General features: G+C 39.4%; 2 protein-coding genes across 6 annotated transcripts; one reads left to right on the top strand and one right to left on the bottom strand.

The window, feature by feature from the left end:
* The first annotated feature begins 1,471 nt into the window (after window positions 1–1,471).
* Window positions 1,472–14,243, top strand: LOC109029972 (uncharacterized). 5 transcript variants are annotated; one of them, XM_072297997.1, is made up of 5 exons: window positions 1,472–1,708; window positions 3,534–3,756; window positions 4,976–5,086; window positions 6,872–7,075; window positions 7,709–8,546. In XM_072297997.1, exons 2-5 carry the CDS (start codon window positions 3,553–3,555, stop codon window positions 7,763–7,765), a joined length of 576 nt encoding a protein of 191 aa, XP_072154098.1. In that variant the 5' UTR covers window positions 1,472–1,708; window positions 3,534–3,552; the 3' UTR covers window positions 7,766–8,546. The 5 variants fall into 5 exon arrangements, 1 of the variants encoding a protein (XP_072154098.1); XR_011899490.1 differs by lacking the exon at window positions 1,472–1,708 and adding an exon at window positions 9,623–14,243 and having other exon boundaries at window positions 7,709–7,839; XR_011899487.1 differs by lacking the exon at window positions 1,472–1,708 and adding an exon at window positions 9,623–14,243 and having other exon boundaries at window positions 7,709–7,914.
* LOC109035044 (UPF0193 protein EVG1) lies at window positions 8,683–20,765 on the bottom strand. The gene is made up of 4 exons (XM_072297996.1): window positions 17,480–20,765; window positions 16,214–16,441; window positions 14,245–14,400; window positions 8,683–9,063 (listed from the first exon to the last, which is right to left on the bottom strand). The coding sequence occupies exons 1-4, from the start codon at window positions 17,574–17,576 to the stop codon at window positions 8,852–8,854; spliced, it is 693 nt and encodes a 230-aa protein (XP_072154097.1). The 5' UTR covers window positions 17,577–20,765; the 3' UTR covers window positions 8,683–8,851.
* Between the last annotated feature and the right edge of the window lie 1,377 nt (window positions 20,766–22,142).

The raw sequence follows: 22,142 nt of genomic DNA, 5'->3' as shown, positions 1-22,142 counted from the left end.
ATTGTTGGTATTTCACGTTTGATTCGTTGCCCTGGTAAAAATTGGCGATAGAAGCTACGTTTCAAAATACCATAGGAGTTCTTATAGCCGACTAGCCGACGAAAATCATATAGCTGGCTGTAGAAAGTGGAAAAAATCACACGGCCGGGCTACACGAAGCGATAAAAAATTATACAGCCGGGCTATAGTTCCTATCGCCGGGCTTTACACTTTATCGCCTGGCTGTTGCTTTTTCGCCATCGGCTATAAAAGGCTATAAGAAATTGTGTATAAATTCTTGCGCTTTGTAAATCCTTAAGTTTGTACGAAATCACCTTAATATTTACAAAACGCACAATATTTTTTCCTTTACTACATATTTTTTTTCCATCTTAATTAAAATGAGAATAATCCATACAGAGTGTGCAAACATTTCAGTCATGAGTTGAAAAACGCTGACTCCGCGATATTAAATATTAGAGCCTAATACAAAGCGGAGCGGAGACGCACTGGCGCCTACAAACCTAACAGGGATACTTCACGCATTGCGCAATGCGTGAAGTATTCCTGTTAGGTTTGTAGGCGCCAATGCGTGTTCAGCGCTGGCTGAGCTGGCTGCCCGCCCGCCGCGCCGCAGCGTACAGCGGCGCTTGAAGCAACTATTTCACACCAGAGATATTGCACGGTATCATACGAAATTGAAGGCGCTCCAACATATTAGGAATGGCAGGCATCCTTCAAAAGTACGGAGCTTTCCTCGCAAATTAAATCAAGATACTGCGGCCCAAAAAGAGAGCGGTAGTCCAAAAACTCATTAAGTCCTAGCATTCGTAATTAATAACGTTTAGCATCCACTATATCGCCAGGCTGTTGCTTAATCGCCATCGGCTATAAAAGGCTATAAGAAATTGTGTTACCGGTTATAGAAGCTATTGGAAATCTTACAGCCGGCTGTAGGTCTATGGTATTTTGGAACAGAGATTCTACTGCCAATTTTTACCAGGGTGTCCATTCGGTAGAGTGAAGGCAAATTGCGAGTAAACAAGATGGGAGGGAGAGGGCACTGGACAGTTAACTAATTAAATATTGCTGGTCCTGTCAGGTTCAAGTAAAATGAAACAGCAGCTTTAAGAATCTTTATAGGCCTCTTTATTTCATGTACAATTCTGGTACACACTTAGACATTCCTCAATTTTTAAAAGCTAATTATACTAGATGGCCTAAAGTTCCAATGGATATATTATAACGTAGGGAATAAATCATTGAATATTTGCCACCCCTAAATCACAAAATTCTCGACTTCGCCCCTCTTCAAACGTATGTGGAAAACTTGAAATTCTAGGTAAAATAAGTCCAAGCACTACTTATGATTGGTGATTTTGACAGTCGCACCGCAGTCCTCTTTCAGCCATTTATGAAAATTAGGGTTTCGTAAACCCAGGGAAGAACTCTGGGCAGCAACGTTATTAATTGACCGTTGTGATTACGTTATCATTCAAATCAAAAGTTTGATTTGGGCGTCGAGTTTTAATGTTGTAGGAAGTGAAAGTTCTTTTTATGTACACAAAACATATCACCTAAATTCATAAGTCTTTCGGATACACATCTGCTCGTGTGTGTAGCAGCAGCAGCAAGAGTGGCATTTCTTTACGTTTAAATAATGTTCAACTTTTAGCCTCATGCTAACACTTCATAAGTTTCTTAACACAAATCTCTTATTTAAAACACGGTAAGTTAGTATCTTTGAATTTCAACTTTTAGTCCTCATTTACGCAAGTCATATCTTAGTGATTTTATCATCGGGGTTATATCTCGAGCAAATTCTCACTAATCTAACGCTGCACACATTTTAAAATGCTGAGTTTTTACTCTGACCCACTCAGCTATTTTAAAAAGTACCGCAAAAATCAACCATAACACGATGGCAAATCTCGAGAATGCCCAAAAACGGTCGAAAAATCAATTTAAATTGTTGAAAGGCATCAAAGTAAGTCGCACGCAGGCTCGGACTGGCCATAAGGCCAATCTGCCATTGGCAGATACGCCCCTTTTGCGCGCCGAAAACGTGCCCCTCTTATACAGACAGCAAAAAAGAAGAATAAAAATATTACGACCGAGAATATGTGAGAAAAATTTCCTGAATGAACGGAAGAAGAGAGAGTTAGGAGTAAAGAAAGGCGCTTTAACGCATGATAGTGGTGAACAGAGGTCCAAGAACTACTTTCTGAAGCGCAAACAATTTTTTATGAAATTTTCACCTTCTTCTTGACATACAGGCGCTTTATCATCCCCCTCCTTCATTTGCTATGTGTAACTCCCTTAGAAGCGATGGTCGGTTCGATGTTTAGACATACTCATCCTTTATAGACCTCTTAAGAGACCTTTAAACATTATTCCTCCTTTTCAAATGAATATTGATTTGGACATACCATAGCATAGCTCGGGTAAACTTAACCTTAATTTATCTTGACATTCAAAAATAAGAGACATCTAAAATTTAAACGCGATACAACTATTCGCGCAAGATGGATGTCCACATTGCATATGAAAAATGTAAGACGCGATGCCGTGAGTCGTGAACTCGCAATGCTCTGCTCTAGTTTGAAGCAACATTACAAATAAGACAAACGCAAACAAACACAATATGGAAATAAAGCGAGGGAAAGGATGCGCGTTAACGACGGCGCAGAGATACAACTATTCGTACTTGATGGACGTCCGTGCTGCATCTGAAAAATTGAAGGCGCGATGACGCGAACCGTGAGCTCTCAATGCTCTGCTTTATGCTGTCAATGAAGCGTCGCTCTGATTCGGGAGAAAAGTTTAAAAAAGGCCTGAAGACATCTCTCCTACCTTCGGCTGTATTACTCACGTAGTGCTTGAAGCACCATTACGAATAAGACAAACGGAAACAAACACAATATGGAAAAAGAGGGAGGGAAAGGATGCGTGTTTACGACGGCGCAGAGATACAACTATTCGTACTTGATGGACGTCCGTGCTGCATCTGAAAAATTGAAGGCGCGATGACGCGAAGCGTGAGCTCTCAATGCTGTGCTTCACGTTCAATTTTGCAATTTTTACTCCGTGCGATCAATAAACTTTGAACCTGAAAATAGCGTAAACTTGTGCTGATTTGCCAAAATTTTCTGAACCCCTCTCCACGTAGGGAATGCCCTACCAGGAAATATCACATTACGCCCCTTTAACCAGCCAAGGGTCTACGCCCTTAGATGCGAGCCAGTCCGACCCTGGTCGCACGTGACGAAGATATTGGTCTCTCCAGATTAGTCCATGGAAATGAAAACTTTCATTTGCTTGCTCACTGGGCAGGTTTTTTTTATTACTTCCGACATCTTAAACATAAGTGCCTAATGCAGCTACATTAATTCTAGGAGATTTTTAGAGGCATATGACTGGGGCAACTCCGTAAAGACGGAGACACGATTTTTTTCGAAACTCTTGCTTTAGGTAGAAAACTTTTGTTCATTATGTAACACTCAAATGATGAAAATTATCGACTAATCTTGATTTCGATTTCTTTTTGGTTGCAGATAGCTTATCAATGTTAACATGCATTATCTTATCATCATGTCTGCATGTGTCGTGTCGCTTGAGCGCACGTTTGCGCATCCCTCACCTGGTGAAAAACTAATTTTTCCCAATAGACAACACAACATGACGTTAGACTCAGGTCGGAATGCGTATCCTTCCAAAGCACCAGAGAGCACGGGAAACTCTGGTGCTGGTCCTGAGAGTTTACAAGATTTGGCCTCGGTAATTTTATTTAGCTCTCCGTTTAGAAAATAAGCTCGGAAATTGCACACATCTCCGGTACAAAAAACCACATATCTCAGTTTACGACATTACATATCTCCTGTCATATTTTACACTTTGAAAGAAGTCCTGCTCATCGTTTTTGTACAAAGTTGCGTTCAGTTGTTGTCGGTTTATTCGATAATGTTCTATGGTTTGGTTTCGTGGGAAAAAACCAGGCAGTATTCTCTTGAAAAAATGTAAAGCAGGCAAAAATGTTTTAACACTGCAATTGAGATTCGTGCATGGTTATGTCTTTCCTCCATTAATAATGAATTTACACGTTAAGCCACTCCTTAAGAAAAACGACGCAATTCAAAAATATCCTTTTCAGTGCTAACATCTCAAAGTCGTGAATGCACATGTATGCGATAATCAGGCAAAGACATTTAAGGTGGGGAAAAATTGAAGAACTGTATACAACAGCTTAGAAGTGGGGAAAGTACCTTGAATTTAATGGTTCTGCTCTAAGGAATTTATACCCTCACGATATAACTACATTACAGGGAAAAATCCAAAAATAAAAAAGGGCTTTAAAAAGTGTTTTAAAGTTAAAGCAGGTTTCCGGGGCTGCAACTTCTGCGTGGACGTAGGTAAGGGGTCCTGGGGGCCTGCCCCCCCCCCCAGAAATCTCGTGCCCCCCCCCCCCCCCAGAAAAACGGGATCCTCCATTCCTCACCCCCCCGCTCTCTTCACCACGAGAGGTGGTCCCATGGCCCCCCTAGAGAAATTTCCTAGCTACGCCCCTGAACTTCTGCATATGCCATTAAAACAGGAATTTTTGAACTGTGTTTCTACTTGGTCGGAATATGAGGATGAGTCAGAGGATAGCGTAATTGATACACGCAGCATGATATTTTAAAATGTACACAGTAGATTTGAGGTGGTGTAGTGGTGTACACACATAAACTCGCAAGTCATCTGACGTATTCTATTCCACGCTTAAGTGGATTTCACAATTTTCTCGCCAGAAAACGTCAAAGGATACCTACCTACTCATATTAGACTGATTTAGCCTAAAGAAGGAAACCTTTTTGGCTCATTTCAGAGATGATATAATTATTAATGATTTCCCTGCTGGCCGAGATGTAGGGAATTTTAGTTTTTGCCGGTCTAAGACCTGGATCAAATTATCTTCCTCCCATAATTTCAATGTATTATTTTGCGTAAATTTCTATAGGATAAGGATAAATTCGGTTACATCATGTATGCTGGTCGAATTTTCTCCGCTCTGAACACCGATCCAAGGTACAAAGAGATGCAAGAGAAACTGAAAAATCCAGAATCGAGAGTAAGTGCTTACAAAAATCGTTCATTCACTCACAATCAGTCAGATGGGAAGTTTATAGACGAAAATTTTATGGCGAGAAGGGTCCGTCTCGCTCCAGCTCACTCAAGGGATAAACATCTCGCCAAAATATGTGCAGCCCTACCGTGTTAAAATTTGTTTCATGTAGTCAAAGGAACTTCCAGTAATTTGTGGAGCGTAGAGCTAAGCGATTTCTTTGCAACTATATTGACACCTGACTGAGACTTTCCCATTCTACGAATGCTTAGAATCCACTTTGACAATATGGGTCGCTAACCCATGAACAAAATTCCACTTGCGAATATATTTTTCCGAGAGCCAATTACGTGTAAAACGCGATGTGCACAGTAAAAACGCAAACAAGTAACTCAGAAGCCGAGAAATATACACAGTTCAAAAAGCGCAACTTTTCCGCAAATTTAAAACGCCTCGGTTTCGCGCCGAACCGAATGATGACAGCCGGCACCAATTTAAGCCGAGCACGAGTTTCTATACGATTTCCGTCAAATGTCTATCTACTCTTCGCATATAAAAACAATATAAAAGTTGAAACTATATCTTCAAAGTCAAAGCATCGAATATAATTTGTATTGTCTGTAGTAAACAAACAACAATTCCACATTGAAATAAGTTTTATTTTAACAGACATCAGTCAAAAATGAGAGATGACTGCCGCTCCTCTTAGAGTAGGTACCTGTATAGCGAGAGTATGGACAGATGTGAAACTCCGAAAACCCATCAGGCCTTCACCGATGCTTCTGCGAATAAAGTTAGGGCCCAGAAATGCAGCCAACCTATGAATTTCAGTTATCCAGAACGATTTACTAATACTATTGTCAAGAACCGTCGTTTATTAAGCACGTATTTGACTCAGTTTTTGCATAAATTTACTCAATTTTGCGGAAGAAAGCTCATTTCTGTACATTCTTGGCCATCTTGAATAGGATTGGAATCTGCAGAAAGGCAGTGTTTGTGTGTTAGAAGTTGGTTAGAAGGGTGGCTGCACTTTTGGGTCCTAAGCCCTCCATGAAGCGATCTGTCCATATACTCTCGCTATATAGGTACTCTAGCTGCTTTTCACTAGCTCCCATCATTTTCCCGCCGGTCCGGTTCTTTTGAAATCCCTGTGAGTCCTCGGACTTTTTAAAAGCGGGGCTTGTCCATGATTTTGGCTCCAAAAATACGCAATAAATCACCACGTTATCTACAGGCCTGGTACTTTCAGACTATGAAATAAAAAAATAAAAAGCACATGGTTTATGACCCGTTTCCCTACACCGTGGATTAGCCGAATAAGAATGAATTGTCACTGGTGGGAAGGGGGGGGAGTAATTCAATTGGCAATTCATAAAAACTTTGAGTGTGCAATAACATCTCAAATAAGGTTTAAGAACGTACTGTAATACTCCCCGCATGAAATAAAATTTTCAAAAATTATGAACCCCGCCTCCTGAGATTGGATGATTTTTGAAATTGTAAATGCATGGAAATCTGAAATTAGAAAATAAATTGATTCTGGAACCATTTTAACCTCTCCAAATACAAGGGTGCAGTATAAAAGTCCCCCCCCCCCCAACGCTCATATTTATCTTACTTCTCCGCAACCTCGTGAAATAATTTTCCAAGAAAACATTCTCGTCATCGTAATTTCTGCCGGAACAGTACCGCCGAAAGCAAACGTTAGGCCACAGAAACTCAGGAGGCTGCACCATGTTCGCACAAATTTGAGACTAATATAATAAGTTAGTGTTAAATTATGCATTGTAGAGTCGCGCACTACTTGATTTTTTGGGAGCAATGTCAAATACTACGCGTACAAAACTGGACAAAATCAAAGCGGAAGAGGCTCAAAAGTATCTGAAAAAATGCGAAAGTCCAAAGGATGGGACGGAGCCTCCAAAGCCAGATTATATTGACACGGATCATCCTGGGAAGTTCACTATAATAGATTTAAGTCAAGTCTTTACTAAGGTAAGAGCAATAGTTCATTTTAGTCATAAATGTTGGTGAATTTCGGTAAAAAAAAAGAAGAATCAGAGAGCGATTTTCCGATCATTAATAACAACATGCTTAAAACTCATTAGTCTATAGGAGACCTCTAGTGATTTTCAAAATTGTGTAAGTATTGGCATTTATTTAAAAAAAGACAATTATTAGACGAATAAAGTGACCACCAAATCTTTAGTTGGACTAGGAAAACAGGTCAAAAATAGACGTGATAGTTTACTTGATGACGAGCAATATGAACAACTCAAAACGTTTCTTCAAGAAGAGAACTAAGTATTCACAACCCAGCATTTTTCTGGTCCTCCTTAGTAAATAAAGGCAAGGTGCCTAAGTAACGAATGAAATCTGCATGCACAGACCTTACTTATTAATCGCTCGTCTTACTATTGTTTCCCATTTTTAAGCCGACAAACAAAATTTCCTCATGTTACATTACAAATTCATGCTCAATAAATAATTTTAAGTGATAGGAAAAAAAGATCTATTTCAAAGCAATTGATTCGGAAGTAATAAAGTTACGAGAATATTGTTTATGAAAGCTCTCATGAAATTGCTGGAATGTACCAATTAAGTAAGTATTTAATGAATATTTTCCAGTTTGCAAGCATGCGATCACTCATGGAGAAATTCTTGGGAGGACAAAAAATGAATTAACACGCTAGTCTTACCCTCAATGTTGTTTTGGCGGTACCGTATTTTTTGCTGTAACTGTTGCCGTAAATAAGGAGGTTGGTTTCAAACGTCACAAAATCAATCAACAGCATCTTTTAGCTTGCAAATCTTATCTTTTTCATCGCAAAAGAGTAAGTAAATGTGTTGTGAATCATTTTTGAACCGAATATATCAAAATCTCAAGCAAAATGGGTTAACACTATGCGGATGGCGAGGCTAAGTTATCAGTGAATGTGAAAGAAATATAAGTTTACCTACAGTCGGATTAACACATTTGTTGACTTCACTGGGATTCAAATCAACGCTTACAAATGATCCTTCAAAAGACCAAGAGTGCAAAATAAAATAAGATTACTCTACTTAATTTTAACCATCCATGTATAACGCAATAACTTTCATTAAATTTTTCGCACCTTCTTGCGGCCTCTTGAATAAATGTGTGCAAATTTAATCGTAGATTGCAATGGCGCATTGGTGGTATGACAAAGCTGAGTAGAAAATCCAAACCGAAGATTCGTTTCAAGCATCTGACCGTCTAATGTTTAAAGAATTATTGACAATCAGAAGGTGTAAGATGTCACCTGATTTCAAGAATTCAACCATTGTATTGACCTTTTCAATCAAAGATCTTAAGTGTTCCTATATACCTGCGTTTACCTACCTACTTATACGTGTTCCTGTACACCAAACACGGATTATTTTTCCCCCCTTGTTTATTGTTACGGTCTTTCAGTTAAATAAAATAAATAACTTATTTCTCAAATTCTTCTGAATAGCCAATAAAATTTTTAACTTTCGACTTCGGCAGAATGAACTTATGCATAGAAAATGAAGTTAGAACACAACTTATCTTAAAAGCATATTGTAAGTTGAGTGGGAAGTTTGTTACCTTGTTTATATGCGAAGCATAGCTGCATGGCGTAGGAGATACATAGAGTCACCCGTCAATGTTTATTTTCGCAATGATACAAAATTATGGAAAATTTACAAAATCTTAACAGATATGAATGCAAATTTAATTCGATATATTTAGAGACGAGTGAGAGAGTGTCAATTTTAGTGATGATATTAACTGGAAAACCCGGAGGATGAACTTGAATCAGTCATTTTTTTCAATATTTGATACTTGTCCAGACCAGCGCATCTTTCAGGGTCGATTAGTTTCATGAGACGAAAGCGGGCAGCGATTTCTTGACCTATTTCAAATCTATACAGTTTTGCCCTTCCAAATTGCTCCATTTCTTGAAGAAAATCGAGCCTGTCCATTATTCCACCGAGCACTGCAAATCACGAGAGAGGAAAAAATAAATAACATGTTACTGTTATTGACTGATTCGATTTTTGAGTGTTAAAACATCTTGCAGGAGCAATATTTATTGTTATAAGTGTAAAAATCTCATAATCGGTTTATGTATTACAGGTCTTAATTATTCTTTTAAATTGTTGTAATGGGTATACTCTTAAAAGAAAACCTCCTAGGGGCTGTCCATAAATTATGCCATTCATTTCATCATTATGTATAGTACATTTTGAGTGAAGAGGTAAATAAAAGGGAAAAAATCATCAAGTGCCAAATGAAGCAACATAAGTTGAAATCCAGTATTGTCACAAAACGCTGAGCTTGGCACCCCCCGCCCCCCCCCCCCCACTCCATCGTCACGCTCGGTCAGCAAATTACATAAGACCCCTCGACTTCCTAGAGTGTTACGTAATTTATGGACAGCCCTCTAGAGGATAGTAAAAACTTAGGAATCTACGAGTATCAAAATAATCATGATATTGAGGAGGAAATCAAAACGGAAAATTACGAAAATATGCATATTCATTGTGCTGTTCCAGAATTTTGGCCTCGACTTCATTTTTTAAAGCGGTTAGGAAAAACGTACTCGGACCTCGTGTTTTAACTTCTCTCCCGAATCTGAATGGCATCTTATTGGCAGCATAGAGCAGAGCGTTACGAGGCCTCGCGACATCGCGCCTTCAATTTTTCAGATGCAACACGGACATCCATCAAGCACGAATAGTTGTATCTCTGCGCCGTCATCAACGCGCGTCCTTTCCCTTGCTTTATTTCCTTATTGTGTTTGTCTCTGTTTGTCTTATCGTAGCGGTTGTTCAAGGGCTACGCGAGCACCACGGCCGAAGGTAGGAGAGACGTAATCGGGCCTCATTTTTAAACTTTTCTCCCGAGTCCGAGCGACACCTCATTGGCTGCATAGAGCGTAGCATTGTACGGACCCGCCTCACGCCATAGCGCCCTCAATTTCGCGTATGCAACGTGGACATTCATCAAACACGAATAGTTGTCTCTGAGCTGACATCGCCACGCGTTTCATGAGAAGATTTGAGAAGAGTTAGGATTGAGTCAGCTCAAAATATACTGTGATGTGTCCAAATCTATTATCATTTTGAAAAATGAAAAAAAAATTAAAGGTATCTCCATCGCCTTGAAGAGAGCACGTTTAAAAATTGGTATATTTACGAGAGTTGTATCGCGTGCCAGGGACTTTGATTTTGACGACTACTCCTAGGAAAACCAAGCTGGGTCAAATTGGCCCGACTATTCCCTCTGGGGAAGTTACATACGTCGGTTGAGGAAGGAGGTGAGAAAGCAACAGTATGTTACAAAAAGTTGAAATTTTAAAGAAAAAGTATTCATTTTCCTTCAAAAACGTACTTCAAACAACATTAACAATACTTCACAAACTTATATACAGCAATTTATTTAAATACCGCTCACTTTGACCCGGCTGAGGACCTCGCTTTCCTTTAAAAAGTCGTGGACATCTCAGGCCCGCCACATCCTATCTCGGGCCCTGGTACCAGTCTTAAGGCCCGGGCCCCCAGCACAGAGGGGGTCCGGGGGCCTCCCCTGGGAAATTTTTAAAATTTTTAATCTACTTGTATCTTGTATTGGACGCATTTTGAAGCTCCCATGACGGAGATTTTCCATCAATTTCTGCAGAATAATTAGGCTTTTTTTTACTTTTACCACAAAATACTTTCGGATTGTTGCATTCAAAACACCTGGAAATTTTTTTCTGGAGGGGGGGGGGGGCAGATGATACTATTTTCAATTCTAGGGTGGTCCAAGCCTCCCTGGACTCCTCTTTCGTACGTCTATGGCAAGGAAGTTGAGCCATTGAACTCGCGGATGCCCAGACTGGAGACTCTTAGCATCCGACGACGGAAGAAAATGAAATGCAGTTACTAAAAATATCAATTTATACTAAAAATCTTGAAAATAGATAAAAATCTTCAAAGCAGTAGCCCTTTAGACCGATTCTGGGGGATTAGGCTAGACTAGTTGATGAGTCAACTGTTGGTCTGATTTCATTACGTGAACGCAGAAGAAAAACGGGGTAAAAAAACACTAATGTGAGATCAATTTTCAAGGACAATTCTGTAATTTCTCATACGATTTTAAATCGATTAAAACGCGTTATATCCAAAATCTAAGCTCAGATTCAGATTCCTCGTGAAAAACTGATGCGATTTCATGCATCATATGTTAGAATAGCGTGAAGGAAAGAGGTTTAATGACGTATAAAAACACTAATGTGTGATCAATTTTCAAGGACAATTCTGTAATTTCTCCTACGATTTTAAATAGATTAAAACGCGTAATATCCAAAATCTAAGCTCAGATTCGGATTCCTCGTGAAAAATTGATGAGATTTCATGTATCATATGTTAGAATAGCGTGAAGGAAAAAGGTTTAACGACGAGTATAGATTCTGTCATACCACCCGTTTGAACTACGCCGCCGCCTGTCGCCCGAGTGAAACCGAACGGGGAGGCGCCACTTAGCGCCGGCTAAGCGTTCGGTTTCGTCGCGAGGAATTCCTCCGCGATAAATTCTTATTCTTCCTCCTCCGCTGACCCACTGAGCACTACCCATGTTGCCACGTTGCATTCATATGCTCGAATCAGTATGTCTACGTTACGTCTCTTCCCTTCGCGCTATGCTCGGGTATGATACATGAAATTGCATCGATTTTTAACGAGGAATCCGAATCTGACCTTCGATTTTTGGTATCACGCGTTTTAAGTTAGATTTTCCAAATTCAAAAATCCGAAATGACGGACGTGGCTAAAAATGCTATCTCGGCTCCTGTTCGATGGATTTTTGTGAAACTCGGTGTCAGGGTATGATACATGAAATCGCATCGATTTTTTACGAGGAATCCGAATCTGAGCTTCGATTTTGAGTATTACGCGTTTTAAATCAAAATCTGTCAAAATTCAAAAAATTCAAAATTCGAAAATCCGAAATGACTGAAGTGGCTTAAAATGATATCTCGGCTCCTGTTCGATGGATTTTTCTGAAATTCGGTGTCAGGTGGTATTTTTCGACGGGAAACTCGAATTTTTAGTCCATTTTTTGAAATTCTCAAATCGAAGATGGCGGACGTGGGCTAAAATGCTATCTCGGTTTCTGTTTGTTCGAGTCTTGTGAAACGCGGTATTATATGGTGTTTTTCAACGGGAAACTCGAATTTTTAGTCAATTTTTTAAAATTCTCAACTCCAAATTGTTGGATGTAGCCTAAAATTCTATCTCGGTTCCTGTTCGTTGTAGAGCTTTGTGAACCGCGGAAACAGGGGTACTTTTCGACGGGAAACTCGAATTTTTAGTCAAGTATTAAAAGTTCTCAATTCCAAAATTGCGGACGTGGCCTAATATGCTAGCTCGGTTTCTGTTCGTTAGGCGAGTTCGGCGAAACTCGGTATCACGTGGTATTTTTCGACGGAAAACTCAAATTTTTAGTCAAATTTCCAAAATTCGTAAACCCAAGATGGCGGCCGTGGCCTAAAATGTTATCTCGGCTCCTGTCGGTTTTTGTGAAATTTAGTAATAGGGGAAATCATTCCAGTCAAATCTTCAAAATTCGAAAATCATGATGGCTAGAAACCAGAGCATTGTATGGCGGGTTATGAAAAACTATTTTTCGCAGGAACAAAGTAACCCCGCTTCTTCAAAAAAAGTAACTTTACATTCATAAGTATAGGGAAGAAATTTTAAGCCAGAATATTTTTTAACAGACAGTAGGTATTCCATGTGAACTTTTGATGAGGCGCCGGCAAATTATATTCTATTAGTGCATTTTTCAAACTTTTTTACTTTTTTAAAACATTTTTTCTGTTGAAAAGGGCTTTCTAATTTTGCGTTGGTGGGTAGTAGTAATTTTCAAACTTTCCGGAGCTCATTCTTCTACCCAACCCCCCCCCCCCCCGACTTATTCACGTTCCACGCAAGTTAGGAACGACAGCAATTTTCCCGTTTCTCCCAGCAGCAAATATGTAAAACCGGGCCTGATAAGTCGTGTGGCACTATGACTTTGCAACATGGTGCAATATGCGGAAACATTATCGCCAGTAAATTAAATCAAATTAAATTAAATCGCGATGCATGCCTTTGTGGAAATGTTTTTGGTGGAAAATTTCAACCATATGACAACGTTACTGTTATGCCACACGGCGCTTTCGAACACCGAGGACTTCGTGGTAAACACGACTGTAAATTCAACGTGGAAAACCCTTCAGAACTAACAACCGCAGTCGTGCGATCTGCTAAAGAAATCCAGAGCGCCTGCAATTTGTTTGGTATGCAACACGGACATCCGAAGAACACGAATAGTTGTATCCAGACCTAGCCATTCAAAAAGCCGGAACCAGGTCCCCCACATTCATCGGTGGGCCCCCCTTTTAGTAAACTATCTTAGGGGGGTTCGGGGGGCCACCCCCGAAAATCTTTTAAAATTTTGCCTCCAATCTGAGTAATTTCACGCTATTTCCGCACTTATATTAGTGTATGCAAGATTTTTGCCCTTTCAAAATCTCAGAATAATTGCAGTTGTTTGAAAATTTGTAATGAGCCTTTATAAAAAAAAAAAAAAAAACAATATTCGACGTATAATTTTTTTTAAATATAAATAGAAAAAAAATTATCTTAAACTTAAATAGGTCTTTAATGCCTGAAGTAAACTATTAAATCAGTTCCGACGTGGGTAAAATTTTACCTTTGATGAAAGAGAAGGAAAATAGAAGGAGATCAAAACATATTAAAAATTCAGCTTATTGCACAAAAAAATATACATCTGAAATTAGATGAGGACAATGCTTTGGCAAAGGATATGCTATCCCAAGGGCCGACGCAAGCCTATGTCTGAGCCTCGAGCAAAATCTCAATCAACAAAATTGTTTTACTTTTGCCGGCAGATTGTTAATACAAATGGAAACTTTTGCGATTCTGGGAGGCCCTACCGCCTACCGTGCCCCCCCAGGCCTTGGGCCTCGGGGCTGGAGTCCCGGCAACCCCCCCTATGTGGGGGGCCTGGGACATCTAAGGGTTCATAAGTTGAACCTTTGGGCTGAACTCATTTATTTGTTTTACTTGTTATACTTTTTACTTTGTTTTATTTGTTATACTTTCAAAATATACTTTATTGGTATCCTTACGCTCCAAAAATCTTTCATCATCCGTCTCTCCTGCGAGTGGATCTTTATCCTCGCGAGGTTTTGGCTGTCGTTTTCTGAGATCAATCTGTTTTTGAGAAACGATTTCACCGTAAGTCATCATACTTTGAAGCCTCTCTTTTTCAATTTCATTGTTATCTAAAATTTAGCGAACAAAACCAAACCAAAATTAGCAAATAAACAAAACAAAAAATAAAATAAATATATAAACAAATGACTAAAAATGATAAAACTTGGATCTAAGAGTCTGTAAGATTAACATCGCCAAACTCCAAACCATGAAAAATCTTGTTTAACACATTTTATTGTATTGTAAAACTACCAAACCAGGGATCTCGATTGCGATGTTCAGAAATGTCCCTCATATTTTATTTTTTTTTAAAGAAAATACTATACTTGAATTATTTGCGCAAAATTTTTAGAGAAAAATCTCAAAGAACGAAGAAATATTGAACAAAAGTTTGTGCAAAACGATGATCAGGTCTTCTTCAGAAAAGTAATGGGTGCATGAGATCTGCAACATTGCAAATCGAGATAATGTGGTCTGGCACTTTCATCATCGCAGCGGCGATTTTGCAAGTTGGCACATTGTTGTTTTTCCTCTATTTAAATCCATTAAAACATATCGATTTTAGGTGAGGCGAGCTGCCTTGCTAGGAATCGATTGTTTTACATACATTTAAATTGAGGAAAAATAGGTTGCCAACTTTCAAGAATCGTCACTGCACCATCGATATGCCTGATGACGACCAAAGAGTTTTGAGACGAGCAATAGTTTAAACAAGTTTGTTAAAAAGGTCTTGTTTGCTGAACAAATCGCTGTACACGTAACTCATCGATCATCAACGGGCGAAAAACAACGCGGAATCCAAAAAATAACTTTTACACTACAAGAAGCTGTCTACAGTGCCGGGTTTAGGAAGTATTTCGTCACTAATGACGGCAGTTGGTTTTAAAATTAACGCCCTATTTTTCTCTACCGTGATTTTGCTTCTCGTTGCAACTTTAGCTTATGATCTACAGATTCTTCTCAAACCAATTTTGAAACCATCTCACGCTTTACTCTAAATTTGTATCTAGGCATTATATTTCAACGGTATAAACTTTTTATTGAGCATTTAAAAAATGTCATTTTAATTCTAACTGAACCGGTCATTATTGGTAAACGAAAAATCGATGGCTGAGGTAAAAAAAGAGCGTATCTCAATTGCAACTTTTAAAACTCTCTGCAGATTGCGCTCTAATTTTTCCGGAAAAAAATTACCATAATATCTCCTTGGAATCTTCTGTGAATTTCTTAGAATGAGTGAAGAAAATTTTCAGAAAATTAAACAAATATTATCATAATTAAACAGCCGTAGTTTTTTATGGCTGCTTCATCCTTTCTTTTAACAGAGTATGAACCGAGATTTGCAAGGTTGCCATCAGAAATGCGTATTTTTTTACTGAAGCCATCAAAATGACCTTCGATTTAAATACAACATATCCTTTCCCTTGTTTGAAACAGAATTAGGCTCCCGTTTTTCCCGACTTACATTACACTATATATAGTGGTATTTTCACTCATTTACAGAAAACAGTGGAGCGAGTTCAAGAGGGGTCATTGGGTATCACGGGAAACAACTTATTCAATTTCAGAGGGAAACATTCCTAATCCCACTTTCCAGTTCCTAAACGGAAAAAATTAAATTGCTGATTTAACAATCTAGTTGCTGAAAACAAAGTGACTGCAACGTTTCAACGTGGATTTTACAACAAAAAAATGCTACTTTAACCACTGTTGTAAGCTTATTCAACCACGGGGGAGGTTAAAGTAGCATTTTTGTGTTGTAAAATCTACATTGAAACATTGCAGTCACTTTTTTTAGCAATTGAATTGTTAAATCTGCAATTTAATTTTTTCCGTGATACTCAAATAAATACGGATGTATAAAAAATATCTCTTCTTTACATTTGTAGTTTGATGGAACAAAAGTGTCCATTTCATATGCGCCGGACTTTACGATGAGTTCCTTCGGGCGTCGCCGAACATATTTCGGCCTCATCATGACATCCTTACTACTGATCCTTTCATCCGCAGAGGCAGGTCTTCGGAGAAATGGTAAGGGTTCTCCCTTCTGGATGCTCTCTTGAACTTTCCTCTTATTCAGCAATGACAATCTACTTTCCCTCAGTAGCTCTAAAACACACGTAAATAATAATTTAGTCACCAAACAACATGTTATACATGAATAACAATTTGAAACTCGTTTCTCCTCGACAACGGGAAATACATTCTATGTTACTAAATAAAAAGTGCGATTCAGTTGTACAGGGCACCGGTAAAACAAGGAAATACCCATCTCGTTGTTGACCAAAAACCAAAACGTAACGCAGCGACACGACACGGACGCGTCGCGTCGGGACGATGCTTTATAACGCCTGGATGCAACTAATACTGCTCTGCTGATGTCTTTGTTGCCTATTCAAACAGTTGAAGGCGTTATGCATTTCCTTCTGCTGCGCGCTGCTCGCTCGCGTACGGCAATGCAGTAACTTTCGTGAAGGGGACTGATTGATGAAAGTAAAAGGCGACGACTATCCTATCGAATATAGGAATCGATTCTACATTATTTAGCACACATATTACTTTCAGAGCATTATAATAGAAAAACAGGGAGCCTTAAGAAAAACGAGCCATATTCGAACTCATGAACGGGTGCTTAATTTTTGATTTGGTGATCGGGGTAATACCTCAATGTTGTATCTGAAATGAGAAGTTGCAATCCCACTCTCCTCACGACTATACAGTCTATGTTATGCCCGAAACATGCGAAGAACATGTTTTGAACAGTCTTATTGTGCCTTAAACATTCGCAATGATATTGCGGGAGGTGGCAGTGCAATGTTCTCTGAAAAAAAAAATATGTTTGTGACTTCATTATGGCTTGTATATTTAATCGTCGGATAGACAGCTGGACACCTTTCCCTTTCGGAGTTGACGCAATGTAGGTAAATCTTGTTGGCGTTAGAAACATTGTTTTAAGGGTCCTCTATTCTCAGCAGGAGACCACTGAGAATAGAGGACCGCCGAGAATAGAATTTGACCGTTTGTGACCATTCAATGCTTCACTCAAATACTTCGCAAAATGAACAACCTTACTATACCCTTTCCCTTCCTCTCCAAAAAATGTCTGGCTACAACTACACCAATGTTACTACTTAGTTGCTCACTCACCTCTCAGGAGTTTATGCGTCTCCTCGCTGTACTTCGCCCTTCGGAAATCAAATACCGTCCCGCCTTGCGTTTGTCCATTCAGGGTATTTCCGTCCATCTTTGACCTTTAGGTCGTTCAACAGGTAATCGCAGTCAAGAAGGGTAGGAAGATTATTTTTAAATGAAAATAATTGTTTTGCTAAGAATAAGTTAATTGTTACTCGAATTTTTTTTAGAACGACGCATAAAGTATTTACAGCACGCACTTTTGTATCGCCGGCTACAGTTACCTCAGCTTGTTGATTTTGACTTAGCAACGGATTTCATGCCGGCCGGCGTTTCACCGATGGGTGCCCGTTTCGTTGCCGTATTGGTCAATATTTTCCCACGTGTTTCCTCCTCACGTAATCAAGTTTCGGCGCAACAGCCGGGAGTCAATACCTTTGCGTTGTTAAGATGTTGCACGGTAATAATCAATCTAAAGGTTGGCGGTAATTTTTTTGAGTCCGTTGAGTAGATAAGAGGCTGAGGTAATATGAGGGGCTTGGAGGACAAGGCGTATAAGTGCAGTTCTTGAAAAATTTGAGATATTAATGATTTCCCGTGAAACTAACCTTAAGCCATATTCCGTGAAAAATTTGCTCCCAAAGTCCAACTTTTAAGCATCAAAAAAGCAGTTTGAACTATCTTTCTGCCATGAGGATCCATGTAATTTCGATATTTGAAACATGATCTCGAAATAGCAAAAACTGCACTTATGCGCCTTGTCCTCCAAGCCCCTCATATAATGTTGATATTAAATGTATATTGTCGTACCTTCTTGGCCGTGGCATTGCATTCATGTTCGGTAACGTTACTGTACTATCAGGGGTTTGCCACAATATTGCAGCGATAGGTAACACTCAGAAGTCTATGGTGGCTTTGACGTAAAATTGCAAACATGTTTCAACGGTGCTGCAGTGCCCATCGGCCATTCAATTTGCTCACCTACACTATTTGACATTTTGTTGATTTCACCTCCTTCCTTTATCGTATTGTTAGCAGTACATTTATAGCAGTGTATCATTCTTTTACGTGCAAAGTTTACGAGCGGGCTATCAACAAAAGTGAAATAAGCTGAATGTAACGTTCAAAAGGCATAAATCAGAATTATATAACCCTGTTGCTTCACTATTGCAGCCTCACACTCAACATCACTGTGAGCTTTTCGGCAATTCCACTGAAATATGCTGAGGCAAGTCCTCCGTAAGAGTCATGTGAATATGTATGAAATTTCATCACAAATATTGACGGTTGCTCAGATTGTGCGCATTGTAGGTTTCGACCGCTGCAGTTCATTTTTTGAAAGGAAATTGTCCACAGGTTTTCCTTAAAATGTTTGTGAATTTACTTCATCTATTTAGTGACGTTCAAAGAAAATACAAAGGATATATTTTGGTTGGTTTTCTCACAAAATAAGGACAAAATACTGCGAGATTTTTAAACGTAGCGATGCCAATACATATTTTTTGACGTCAGCTTTCTATACAGCATCACATGATTCATAGCCAAATAATATGTGAGAAGGAAAAAGAGGAAAACGTTTTTCAATTGAGTTGGTGCTTACTAAAAAAAGACTAATGAACGCTTTGATTCAGGATTTGAATGCCAAAAAAACAAAGGTAAAATACCAAAGCTGAGTGAAAAAAGAAGAAAAAAACGCCTGTACTGGCAGAACCAATCAAAGTTTCAGTTTAGGGTCGCATGCAACGGATACTAAATCATTATAACGCCTGGATGCAACTATTCGGGCTCCATGGATGTCCGTGTTGCATACACACGGAAATGAAGGCATTTTGACTCTAGACACTAAATAAGGTAACATTAAAAGCTCCGATCGATGATACGGAACGTAGAGGTTTTAGAGGTGGTTTCCCTTCAAGGAGCACCTCATACAATTTATAATGTGAAGAAAATAACACCAAAAATTTGCAGTTTTAATCGAAAATTTCATGTCCAACCTCTTTGAAAGGCTCCTTTCATTGTGCGGCGGGCTTTCTAGCAAGAGTCCATAAAAACAGAGGGCCTTTAATTCTTCATTTACACTTCAAAGACGTCTCTTAGACATGAAAAGTTGCTCTACAAATCATGCTGAGCTCAACACATCAAAACTGAAGCACAAAAGATACTCACATTCTACGCCTGTGTGCAGCTTTTTACTCCTAGGAGATGCCCTATACGTAGTTTAAACGAAGAATTGAAAGCTATCTGCATTTTGGATCCTGGCAGTAAAGCCCACCGTTTGCGCCACGCGCCGCAGCGCGGGCGCCGGGTGAAGCGGTAAGAGCCTGGACAGTTAAAACGCCTTCAATTTTGTGCGTATGCAACACGGACATCCGTAGAGTTCGAATAGTTGTATCACTTGTATCCAGGCGTTACGATGAAATTCGAAGTGCTGCTCATCGCATGCGATACTAACTGATGGCGCTCTGCTTGTTTCTCTTGCTTATTCTGTTACTTAATTCCAGCGTTGCCTATTGTACCCATGAAGATAACTATTGCTGATTTTTATCGCTACATTGTCGATTTTCCCAATATGTTTTAATTGTTTGCCGTCCTGAAATTTAATCTACCTTTTGATCCAAGAACGACGAATGCGGTAAAGTCGTTGCGGGGTCAATTTAAGAAGAATCTGAGCACCCATCTCAACATATGTGTATTTTCTCTTGCAGCAGGCAGAGTTATAAAGCAAAAAGTCCAGTATGAAATTTAAATCAATCTACGGTTATAATAGGGAGCCCTATGCGGCAGGATTCTAAGCTTTCAGGAAATATGTCTCACGATACTGATTGCGTCAGGATCATTGAATTGGAGCTTCTGAGTTCATTAGTGCTGGAATTGTAAGTTCATTAAAAAACGAAATAATGACGAAGTATATTGAAAGAAGGCCGGCCTAAAGTTCTAGCATAAAATTCTAGGTAAAACGTTAACAAAGAACAAGTAAATGTTTCGTCTCAAGTTTTCTTCTGCGGTATTTGCATTCGCACAACGCAACAACCCTCACAAACGTGTTCACTAAAATTTCATACAGCCGAGCCTGAGGAGTCCGAATAATCCCTCCCTGAGAGGGATGATCGGTCGAAAATGTGAACCGTACATACTGAATCCGCAAATGGATTTCATGGGGCTTCAAAAATATCGGGAGGCATTTTAACCCGCTCATGAATGTCAGACCGCGCAAAGCAGCAAAGAATCCAGGAATTTCAAAGGCTCGAATCTGACCAATCAATCAATAGGCTAATCCTCAGACGCATTGCTGCGCTCGCAAAAAAAAAAAAAAAAAAAAAAAAAAAAAATCATGAGAATTGGCCTGACAGATATCCAAATCTCACTGCTACAGGAAATCGCTCCTTTTTTTTAAACACAGGTATGTAGGTTGTTGAATGGAGATATTGCTTTGCTCGAGGAGCAGAAAAGCTCTTGAAAGGAGCCTTAGACTGAAATTGACCAAAATTTTCCACATATCGACGGTGTAAGTCGGCAATCACGTAACTCGGTTTGCGACGTCGCATACTTCCTGTCATACCTTATTTTTTAAACGGAAAACTATTCAACGGAAATTCTTCAAAACTGCCACGATTTTTCTTCTCTCTGCGGAGAAAATTCTGCGAAAACTTCAAGGAATGATGTTAATTTTGTTCTCCTTTAAAAAAATAACATAGTGGCGGAGATTTTTAGACACTACAATCGAGTTATGTGATTGCCGACTTACGTACCGTCGATATAGATAAGAGAACAAATTTTAATTGAAGTGAGGGAGGGGACAATACCTTCGCCGCTCCTAGTTTAAATTTTGCACAATTTTGGGAGGTAACACCCTCCCTCCTGCCTCTCCCCTCGATTGCCCTCGAGGTGTCCACGTCTAGCTTTCCCTCGACGAGTCACTTTGACCCGGATCGACCCGCAAGACGCGGAGGTGAAGGCTCAACCCTCGAGAATGGACCATTAAACAGTTGATAAGAATTAAAATTCCACAAGCCGTGTCGCTCCCATGGGCGGAACTGGAAATTTTTTGTGGGGGAGCCAGAATCAATTAGTCTTGCTCAATTATAGCATTATTTGGGTCGATCGAGTCCATACCTATTCCCGCTCGCGAAAAACCAAAATCGAAGTGGTTCAAATGGAGCATTCGCAAAAATGTTTTCGAATTGGCAAAATATTGGTATTTTGTCCGACAAAATTGTTAACATTTTCTATAATTCCCAGGGCTTATAATCTTGACAAGAAAAAAGCTAAGCACACAAAAAAAATCCGTCCATAGTAAACAATAGTGAAATTAGTTTTGTGATCAACTTGTCTACAGTAGACTTTCGTTTTTTTTTTTTTTTTTTTTTTTTTTTTTTTTTTTTTTTTTATGTGAGCAGAGCGTAGCTATGAGAGGTTTCCAGGGGGGCTTGCGCTTGCCCTCCTTCCTTCCGGGGGGAGGGGGAGGCTGGTACCACTCCCCCCTCCCCTCCAAATTTTTTCAGCTACGCGCTTACGGCAGGAGATTTAAATTGACGTATCGAACAGAGAATTTTATTTTTTTGTATGAGATGAGGATGGACATCTTAAATGTGTCTGGCGTACATGAAAACTTTGATGAGTGAACAAGTTTTTCGATTCCTATAGCTTACAAACGTCGGCACTGTCCGGCGGGCTATTA

Source organism: Bemisia tabaci, chromosome 3 (genome assembly GCF_918797505.1).
Source record: "Bemisia tabaci chromosome 3, PGI_BMITA_v3".
Taxonomy (NCBI): domain Eukaryota; kingdom Metazoa; phylum Arthropoda; class Insecta; order Hemiptera; family Aleyrodidae; genus Bemisia; species Bemisia tabaci.
Note: the sequence above shows the minus strand (reverse complement) of the source record. Positions and strands in the feature narration are given on the sequence as shown.